The sequence below is a fragment of the Canis lupus genome, chromosome 16 (assembly GCF_011100685.1).
Source record: "Canis lupus familiaris isolate Mischka breed German Shepherd chromosome 16, alternate assembly UU_Cfam_GSD_1.0, whole genome shotgun sequence".
Lineage (NCBI taxonomy): Eukaryota > Metazoa > Chordata > Mammalia > Carnivora > Canidae > Canis > Canis lupus.
The window spans coordinates 13,854,540-13,864,559 of record NC_049237.1 but is presented as its reverse complement, the minus strand read 5'-3'; the positions used below and the strand labels follow the sequence as shown (position 1 = coordinate 13,864,559).

At 68.7% G+C, this 10,020-nt stretch overlaps 1 protein-coding gene across 1 annotated transcript; it reads right to left on the bottom strand.

The window, feature by feature from the left end:
- Positions 1-1,429: 1,429 nt before the first annotated feature.
- On the bottom strand, positions 1,430-10,020 carry NACAD (NAC alpha domain containing). The gene is made up of 8 exons (XM_038559527.1): positions 9,899-10,020; positions 2,897-8,125; positions 2,682-2,797; positions 2,523-2,597; positions 2,062-2,208; positions 1,844-1,990; positions 1,628-1,750; positions 1,430-1,551 (listed from the first exon to the last, which is right to left on the bottom strand). Exons 1-8 carry the CDS (start codon positions 9,963-9,965, stop codon positions 1,537-1,539), a joined length of 5,919 nt encoding a protein of 1,972 aa, XP_038415455.1. The 5' UTR covers positions 9,966-10,020; the 3' UTR covers positions 1,430-1,536.

The window sequence follows — 10,020 nt, the reverse complement described above, 5'->3', positions numbered from 1 at the left end:
TTTCTGGTCCCAGCGTGCTTCTGATCTTGCGGGTGGGAGCCGGGCAGCAGACGCAGAGGACGGCATCGGGGTTTTGCTTTGAAAACGCAGGGTGGGCAGCGGGTGACCTGGGCCCTGGTGCGAGTGTGGGTCCTCGTCCTCCCGAGGACGCCTGGCCTCCTGCGCCCTGGCCTCCTGCTCCTCGATGAGTCCCCCTTCCTCCGTCTGCCAGCACAGGTGCTCTCCACTGTACCCGGACCCCCACCCCCACCCAGAGCACAGGTCCCCCTCCCCACCCAGCACGCCCAGGGTCCTGGGCTCGGTGGGGGCGCGCAGGGGCACTGTTCTAGGCCTTCCCTGGGCTGGGCCCCTGCTGCACTCTTGGCACCTGGGGAACCAGAGGGTGCGTCTGGCCTGGGAGACCCCCAGCAGCATGTGTGGGAGCCCTGGGCTGAGCAGGGTGGATGTGGGGGCCCCGGGGCGGGAGGACGGAGGCCGTGTGGGGCCGGTGGCAGGTGCGGATGGGAGGAGAAGCCCCTCACGTGGCTCTGGCCGCAGCCCCCCCGGGAGCTGGCAGTGGGCCCAGGCTGGCAGGGCTAGGGCCCGTGCAGTGGCTCTCTGGATGTGAGCCAAGACCCCTGGCCCTCCTGCCCTGGGAACATCTGGAACGGCCAAGGCGGCCAGGCCCTCCCCAGCCACCTTCGGTCTCGGGCTGCAGCGGGGTGGTAGCAGTGGGGCCGCACCCTGGGGCCTGGCCCGCATGTCCTGTGTGGATGGCAGGGACCGTCTCATCCCCTCCAGGGGTGCCTTTCCCACCAGCGCCCCCTCAGCGGATCTCTGGACTTCAGAGAAGAGGGAATATGGAGGGGATGGATGGCCCCTCCACAGCTGGGCGTCAGGAGGGCCCCCAACAAATGCCTCTCCGTGGCTAGAGCCCTGGAGCCCCTGGGTCTGGGGAGTCCCTTCCCGAAGCCAGTCCCCAGGCCCACACCCTGGGCCACAGCCAGGGGACAGTCTAGTCTCTGGGCAGGTGGGGCACCGAGGTCCTGGGGTGGGGAGGGTGAGGACCCCCACCCTCCAGGGGCCTTACATGAACCCCCACATACTGGAGACACGGGACAGATCCCACCCTCTGGGGACATGGTGGGGGCCAGAGCCCCGCCCTCTGGGGACCAGGAGGAGAGCCCCCCCACTCTGGGACACATGGGGACAGAGCCCTGCCCTCTGGGGACAAGGAGGAGGGCCCCCCCACTCGGGGACTGGTGGGGACAGCCCTGCCCTCTGGGGACAAGGAGGAGGACACCTACCCCTAGGGACCCGGATTGCTCCAGGCCTGGGTTGGGATCGCCCGCACCCTCCGGCGCCCGGGGACAGGCCCCCCTGACCCTCTAGGGGCCCCACCGCGAGTCCCCTGAGACCCGAACGAGCCCGGAAGCAGGAGCAGAGCGGAGGCTGAGGGGACACACCCGTTTATTGAGCAGCAGAGCCGGGGGCGGGGACAGGGCCGGTGGTCGGTGGCAGTCGGTGGCAGTCGGTGGCGGTGGGTGGCGGTCGCGGCTACATGGTGAGCTCCTGCGGGAGGGTGCAGAGGTGTGGGCTGAGAGGGGGCCCAACAGGGTGGGCGGCGGGGCTGAGAGCGGCCACTCACCATGATGGCGTTGACGATGTCACTCTGGTTGTCCCGCAGAGCCCGCACGGCCCTGGCCCTCGACACGTTGGCTTGCGCCATCACCAGCTCGATGTCCCGGAGCTCCAGGCCCGCCTCATCCACCTGGATGGGGGCAGGCGGGCAGGTTCCGGGGCTGCCGCCCCCCGGAAGGCCCCTACCCCTCCTCCCCCCCACCCCGCGGTGCCCCAGCCTCACCTCCTCCTCCTCCTCCTCCTCCTCCTCCTCCTCCTCTGGCCTCCGCAGCGGCCCCGGCGCAGACTCAGGCACCAGGGCCGATGGCTCAGTGGGCACCTTGAACTTCTCGGCGGCAGCCCTGTGCACTTGCTGCGACAGGTCCTCGATCTGCAGGGCGGGCACAGTGGTCAGGTCGCCCCCCGGCCCCCCACCCCCCCCACCCCCCACCCCCACCAGACCTTGGCCTCCCCGAAGACCACGTAGGTGTCGGAGGCTGGGCTCTTGAAGACGTCGGGCTTGGCGATGACAAACAGGATGTTCTTGGACTTCTGGATGGTGATCCTGGTGACCCCCTGGATTTGCCGCAGGCCCAGCTTGGACATCGCCTGGGGACACGGCAGGCTCACCCTGGGCACTGGGGGGTCCCAGGCCGAGGCGGGGAGGAGCCGGCCCCGAGGGGTGGCAGCATCCCGGCAGGGGCTGAAGCCTCTCCCGCCAAGTCTGGGGGCCCCTCTGTGGGCTCTGGGCCAGCCCGGGACACTGGCCCCCAGGGACAGTGGGGTGCCGGTGTACCATCTCCATGGAGGCTCTGGCCCCAGCACCTCCACTGCCCAACAGCCTCACTGGTGGCATCATCAGCCCCTGGGGGTGAAGGGTCCCTTCCTACACCCTCCCCAGCAGCCCCACAGCACCCCCCCACCTTCCGGGCCTTCTTCTCACTGCGACTCTGCTTGGCTTTGGCCACGGTCTCTTCGCTGCCACCGGCTGCGGGGGCCTGGGGAGGACGGGGTTTGAGGAACCGAGGGTGGGGCATCGGGGAGCCCTCCCAGGGGTGCCCCCGTCCCCCCGGGCCGGGCACCTGGGCTGGGCACTGCGCTGGCTGTACCCCCGAGGCATCGTGCTCCTCTGGCTCTGCCGACGACTCCCCGTGGCTGTCCGAGTGTGGGCTGGATCCTGGGGCCCTGGGGGGCGAGTCTGGGTGCGGGCGGGTGGGGGGATGAGGACGGCCGCAACCCCGGGCCCCCACCTGCCGCCCGCGGTCCCTGCTCCGGACAACTCGCCGCCTGGCCTCACCTTCCTCTGGGCTGTCCTGGTCAGCCTGCTGCCCGGCGGCAGGGGGGCCCCGAGGCCCAGGAGGCACTTGGCAGGGGGGCGCGGTCCGCCAGGCCCGGTCTTTGGCATGGGTGTCCCCCGCCGGGGCTGTCCTGGGGCCAGGGAGGGCGGCAGGGGGCGGGAGGCCCCCCCTTGGCCCAGCCCCGGGAGGTCCCGGGGTCCCTGAGAGGGCAGCTGGTGCCTGCGGGGTTCCCGCCAGGGGCTCCCCGGCCTCCAAGTCTTCCCTGAGGCCCTGGCAGGGGCAGGAGGCGCCGAGGACCCCGGGGCTCAGGGCTGCCTCTGCGGGGCCCCCGGGGGTGCAGGGCTCGCGGGCCAGGGCCCGGCCGGGGCTTCCTGGCAACTGCGCTGCCACCCCGGGGCTCCCGCAGACCCCCCGTGCCCTCTCCCCGCCGCCGGGGCCCGGCGCGGGCTCCTGCCCGGAGGCTGCGGGCGGGCTGGGCACTGGCTCTGGGCGGCAGCCGCCCTCCGGCCTCGGTCCCACCTCCGCAGCGCCGGGACACCGGGGCCAAGCCGCAGGATGCGCCCCCGGGCCACGCTGCCCCGCAGCCTTCCCGGCTCCCTGGGGGACCGGCTCCAGGCCGCGCGCCCCTGGACTCTCACCCCCTGGGGCCTCCCCCGGGGCCGAGCGGGGCTCAGCTCGGGCTCCAGCGCGCACGTGGGCACCGGGACGGCTTCCCTGCTCGGGCGCCGCCGGACCCTCGGCTGCTCCCTCCCGGGCAGAGGCGGCCTTCGGTGAGTCCCGGGCTTCCGCCGCAGCCCCTGGGCACTCCGGGATCTCTGGGGCTGACGCTAGCAGTTCTGGGGCCTCCGTGGCAGGTTCTGGATGTTCTGGGGCCTCTGTGGCAGGCTCTAGGCATTCTGGAGCCTCTGTGGCAGGTTCTGGATGTTCTGGAGCTTCCATGGCAGGGTCCGAATGTTCTGGGGCTTCCATGGCAGGTTCTGGATATTCTGGTGCCTCCATGGAAGGCTCTGGATGTTCTAGGGCCTCGGTGGCAGGCTCCGGGTGTTCTGGGGCCTCCATAGCAGGTTCTAGATGTTCTGGGGCCTCCATGGAAGGCTCTGGACGTTCTAGGGTCTTGGTGGAAGGCTCCAGGCATACTGGGGCCTCTATGGCAGGTTCTGAGTGTCCTGGGGCCTCCATGGAAGGCTCCAGGCATTCTAGGGCCTTGGTGGCAGGCTCCGGGCATTCTGGGGCCTCTGTGGCAGGTTCTGGATATTCTGGGGCCTCCGTCGCAGGTTCTGGATGTTCTGGGGCCTCCATGGAAGGCTCTGCATGTTCTAGGGCCTTGGTAGCAGGTTCTGGATGTTCTGGGGCCTCCATAGAAAGCTCTGGATGTTCTAGGGCCTTGGTAACAGGTTCTGGATGTTCTGGAGCCTCCATGGAAGGCTCTGGATGTTCTAGGGCCTTGGTAGCAGGTTCTGGATGTTCTTGGGCCTCCATGGAAAGCTCTGGATGTTCTAGGGCCTTGGTAGCAGGTTCTGGATGTTCTGGGGCCTCCATGGAAGGCTCTGGATGTTCTAGGGCCTTGGTAGCAGATTCTGGATGTCCTGGAGCCTCCATGGAAGGCTCTGGATGTTCTAGGGCCTTGGTAGCAGGTTCTGGATGTTCTGGGGCCTCCATGGAAGGCTCTGGATGTTCTAGGGCCTCAGTGGCAGGCTCCGGGCATTCTGGGACCTCCACGGCAGGTTCTGGATGTTCTTGGAGCTTGGTAGCAGGTTCTGGATGTTGTGGGGCCTCCATGGAAGGCTCTGGACGTTCTAGGGCCTCAGTGGGAGGCTCTGGGCATTCTGGGGCCTCCGTGGCAGGTTCTAGGTGTCCTGGGGCCTCCATGGAAGGCTCCAGGCATTCTAGGGCCTTGATGGCGGGCTCCAGGTATTCTGGGGCCTTGGTGGCAGGCTCTGGGCATTCTGGGGTCTCTGTGGCAGGTTCTGGATGTTCTGGGGCCTCCATGGAAGGCTCCAGGCATTCTAGGGCCTCGGTGGTAAGCTCCGGGTGTTCTGGGGCCTTGGTGGCAGGTTCTGGGTGTTCTGGGACCTCCATGGAAAGCTCCAGGTGTTCTAGGGCCTCAGTGGCAGGTTCCGGGTGTTCTGGGGCCTCGGTGGCAGGTTCTGGGTATTCTAGGGCCTCCATGGAAGGCTCTGTATGTTCTAGGGCCTTGGTGGCAGGCTCCGGGCATTCTGGGGCCTCTTTGGCAAGTTCTGGATGTTCTGAGGCCTCCGTGGAAGGCTCCAGGCATTCTAGGACCTCAGTGGCAGGCTCTGGGCATTCTGGAGCCTCCGTGGCAGGTTCTGGGTGTCCTGGGGCCTCCATGGAAAGCTCCAGGCATTCTAGGGCCTCCGTGGCAGGCTTTAGGCATTCTGGGGCCTCCGTTGCAGGTTCTGGGTGTCTTGGGGCCTCCATGGAAAGCTCCAGGCATTCTAGGGCCTCGGTGGCAGGCTCTGGGCATTCTGGGACCTCCGTGGCAGGTTCTGGATGTCCTGGGGCCTCCATGGAAAGCTCCAGGCATTCCAGGGCCTCAGTGGCAAGCTTTGGGCATTCTGGGGCCTCCGTGGCAGGTTCTGGGTGTCTTGGGGCCTCCATGGAAAGCTCCAGGCGTTCTAGGGCCTCAGTGGCAGGCTCCAGGTGTTCTGGGGCTGCCGTGGCAGGTTCTGGATGTTCTGGGGCCTCCATAGAAGGCTCCAGGCATTCTAGGGCCTTGGTGGCAGGCTCTGGGCATTCTGGGGCCTCCATGGCAGGTTCTGGGCGTTCTGGGACCTCCATGGAAAGCTCTAGGCATTCTAGGGCCTCAGTGGAAGGCTGTGGGTGTTCTGGGGCCTCTGTGGCAGGTTCTGGGTATCTTGGGGCCTCCATGGAAAGTTCCAGGAGTTCTAGGGTGTTGGTGGCAGGCTCCGGGTGTTCTGGGGTCGCCGTGGCAGGTTCTGGGTATTCTGGGGCTTCCATGGAAAGCTCGAGGCATTCTAGGGCTTCAGTGGCAGGCTCCGGGTGTTCTGAGGCCTCCGTGGCAGGTTCTGGATGTTCTGGGACCTCCATGGAAGGCTCTGGGCATTCTAGGGCCTCGATAGCAGGCTCCGGGTGTTCTGGGGCCTCCATGGTAGGTTCTGGGTGTCCTGGGACCTCCATGGAAAGCTCCAGGAGTTCTAGGGTCTTGGTGGCAGGCTCCGAGTGTTCTGGGGCCTCCCTGGAAGGCTCCGGGTGTTCTGAGGCCTCTGTGGAAGGCTCTGGGTGTTCTAGGGCCTCGATAGCAGGCTCCGGGTGTTCTGGGGCCTCCATGACAGGTTCTGGGCGTCCTAGGGCCGCCATGGAAAGCTCCAGGTGTTCTAGGGCCCTGGTGGTAGGCTCCGGGTGTTCTGGGGCCTCCGTGGCAGGCTTGGAGGGGCCTACAGTTCCCCATGAGGCCCAAGGTGCCCCCGTGTCTGCAGCTGGCTCCAGGCCATCCAGCTGGACCTGCTCCCAGGCCTGAGGCTCTGTGTCCCTCTGCTCACATGCTGGCCTCAGCCCCAAGGTCACTTGTCCTTCCTGCCGGGCTGCAGTGGCCACAGGCTCCATCCATGGTGTGCAGCCTGCATCTGTCTGCAGGGTCTGGAGCTTGGCCTCAGCGGCGGGTCCCTGGCCCAAGGGGAGGCCCGCGGCCTGCAGGGGTAGGGGCGGGGCCTCAGACCCAGGGTCTGGGCCCGCCCGTCTCTCCAGGTGCTGCAGAGAGTCGGGGCTTGGTGGGAGGGCCCCCACTGCTGGGGCAGTCTGGGGCTCTGGGCCTAAGGCCGTGTGCTCATCCCCCTGCAGGGACTGAACTGCGCCCGCGGCAGCAGGCCCCCGACCCAGAATGGAGCCCAGCGCCTGCCCCCAGGCCTGAGCGGTCACCCCCGTGAGGTCCGGGGCTTCCTGCGGGGTGTGAGGGGCCTCGGCCGCAGCACATGCCCGGCCTGAGCCCTGGCCTGGCCTGGCGACCTTGGCACCTGGGGCCTGGCGCCCGGTGGCTCGGCTGGCCTCTTCCTCGCAGATCCCGGGAGCAGGCTCGCCAGGGCTGTCGTGGAGCAGGGCCGTGGGTCGTGCGTGGGGCTCCTCGCTGTACAGCCTCTCGTCATCTGCCCCCGCGTAGGAGGCCGAGTCGGGGTCGGAGGAGGCCGCCGAGGTGTCATCCCGGAAGGCAAAGGCCTCGTCCATGCCCTCGGTGATGGAGAGATCGGACAGGGACTGCAGGGAGGAGGCAAACGTGCTGTCGTCCTCGCCCTCCCCAGCAGCATCCCCTCCAGGGACAGAGGCCTCTTCCTCCTCCTGCTCCTCCTCTTCCTCCTCCTCGGGGGCCCTCGGTGTCACCTCCACGGCCTCCACCTGGAAGATGAGGCTGCCCCGGAAGGGCAGGAGGGCGGCGGGGATCATGGGGTCGTTGGCCAGGAAGTCCAGCTCGAAGAAATGGGCCTCCTGGCCCCAGGAAGAGCTGCTGTCGGCTGAGATGCTGGACTCCGGGGATGGGGGGCCGGGGGGCCCCGTGTAGGGCAGCTCCTGCTCATCTGCTACAGACCCCTGTGGGGAGAAGCCCCAGCCCGAGGGGACATCCAGCCCTTCGGCTGGGGCCAGCAGGCTCAGGGAGCAGGACGGGGACGAGGCCCAGCTGTCCCCATCTGCCGTGATGTAAGAGCCCGAGGGCGAGGCAGGTGGCGAGTCCCCTGGCTCCGCCGGGGCGTCCCGGGCATCCCTGCGGGACCCGGGGCCAAGGAGCAGGGCAGAGGCGGTCTCGGTGGGGGTGGAGGGTGGCGTGAAGTAGGACTCAGGGTCTGGGACAGGGCAAGGCACAGGAGGGTCACCCTGAGAACACAACGCGGGGGGTGGGTTCAGGCTGGGGTGCCCACCCTCCCGGTCCCTGAGCTCTGGCAGGGCTGCCCTGGGCAGCAGGGGCACCCGGAGGGTCTCCTCGCCCATCACGATCCGGGGCTCCATGGTGGCTGGGGGAGGACCCCCGGCGGGCCGGGCCTCGGGGGGGCCCAGGCTAGGGCTGCCTTCTGCAGGGACCGCCCAGGCTGAAGGGGTGCCGCTTGGCCCTGCATCCCAGCTGGCTCCCTCTGGCGGGGGCCGGGCACCCGGCTTGCTGGGCAGAAACTCCAGGGCCAGGGCACTGGGTCCGGGGGTCAGGGCACAGTGCTCCAGCCGGTCCCCTCTTGGGGTGGTGGCCGAGGCCACATCACAGGACGACTCTGTGGAAAGAGAGGGCCATGAGGAGGGCAGACATCCTCGGGGAGCCGAAGAACCTCTGGGAGCCCGAACCCGGAGGGGACAGCCTGGGGCCGGGGGGTGGGTGGTGTCTGAGGCTCGGCAGGCGGGGGGCTAGCACCTGTCTCCACCGACACTGGCTGGCTGGCCCCCTGCCCGCAGTCTGTGCTGGGCTCGGCTGGTGACCTCTCTGACCTGCATCAGAAGCTCCCAGGGGAACGGCACTTGCACCCCGCTGGCTCTGGAACACTCTAGGTGTCACACCTCCCGTGCGTGGGGGTCTCACCTCCCTGCCTCAGCTCTCTCCCTGCTGCCCACACCGGAGGCCAGCCTCTCGGGGAGCCATCCGGCTCTGCCCCAGGTACCAGCTGCCGAGCTGGTGCAGAGGAGGGGAGGCAGGGCCACCGCGGGTGTGTCCTCAGGCCACGGGTCCCACGGAGGCTGAGCTGCAGGGGTTGGTGCTGGCAGTGATGGGATTTGTGGGAAAGAGGGCAGCTGTGGGAATGGGCCCTGGGGGCTGCAGGATCATGAGACTGGCCAGGCCTCTTTATGGTGGCAGCGGCCCCAGGGCTGTGGGTCCCAGGGCTGCCTAGACCCTGACTCTGTTCTTGGGGAGGTTCCTGCTCTATCACGTTCACCCTCGGTCACCCCACAGGGATCTCTGCCTCAGGGGTCTGTCTGCAAAGCTGAGTATCTGATTAGAGGCGAAGCTTTTAGGAAGGGGCAGCATCCTGCCCCCTTGGGCCCCCTGCTGGGATTCAGAGAGGCCATGGGGGTCTTGAGAAGGGGGTCCTTCGGGCCACTGCAGCGTGGCATACACCCAACGCCCGGAGGTGGGTGTGGTGGGTGGGGTGGGGTGGACACAGGCTCCAGGTGCTGAGCCTGTGGTACCCTTGCCCGCCTGCCCTGGGGCGGGGAGAGGCCAGAGCCAGGCCAAGGGAGGTGGTGAAGGGAAGCCAAAGGTCAAAAGGTTTTTGTAAGCACCCAAGGTCATCAAGCAGCCTGAGCAGAGCCAGCCTGAGATGCTGGGTCCGGGCAGGCCCAGCCTCCACCCGCTTTACCAGAGGCCAAAGGGGGCCAGGGCCCCGGCCCAGTGCTGTGCTGGTCAGTGACACTGCCAGGTGATGCGCGCACAGCTTGGTGCCCTTGGCCCTCCAGGAGTCACCGCTGACCTCCTGCTGGGCCACCCTGGTCCTTCCAGACCTGGGCAGACGCCTCCACTCCGCGGACACTTGCTGAGCTAGCATCTCCAAGGCTGCGGGCACTGCCCCCCGCCCTCGGGGACCGGCCCCCTGGCCACCCCAGGCGCCAGCTCCAGCCCTGTTGCTCCTTTCAAGACCCCAGTCGCTGGCCGTGCGGCGGCTGCAGCATCTAAAGGGCGAGTCCCCCGCGGGGCTGGGGGTGAGGCTGAGAACCCCTCGCCTCTGGTCCAGAGCCTCAGGCCTGCCTGGCCCGCAGCTCCTCGCAGACAATGGGGCCGCGGAGCCTGGAGGGCGGGCCACGGGCCTGAGCCACGGGCCCCCGGGATGCTCGCAAGCCCCCCCGCCCTTCCCGCAGTCCAGAGCTGGGCCTGTGGGGCGGGGAAGGGGTCAGGATGGCTGGGAGCGCAGGCCGAGACCAGACGGGGGTGGGGGGTGGGGGACGGCGGAGCCGAGCGGCCGGCGGGGGACGGGGACCCAGGGGCAGGGGCAGGGGCAGGGGCAGGGGCAGGGGCAGGGCCGCCGACAGGATCGCAGGGGCCCAGCCCGAGGCCTCACCTGTTTGGGGGCCCGGCCCGCCCGCCTCCGGCAGCAGCGGTTCAGCGCGCGCGGCCTCCCCGGGCATGGCCTGGCCGTGCGCCCGTCCCTCGGCGCCCGCTCCGTCCGCGTGTCCGTCCGGC

Coding starts and splice junctions, on each gene's coding strand:
- NACAD (XM_038559527.1), bottom strand. CDS start 9,965: ATGCCCGGGGAGGCCGCGCGCGCTGAACCGCTGCTGCCGGAGGCGGGC. Junction 2,798..2,896: donor CCAGGACAGCCCAGAGGAAG/GTGAGGCCAGGC, acceptor GCCCGCACCCAG/ACTCGCCCCCCAGGGCCCCA. Junction 2,209..2,522: donor GTGAGAAGAAGGCCCGGAAG/GTGGGGGGGTGC, acceptor CCGTGTCCCCAG/GCGATGTCCAAGCTGGGCCT.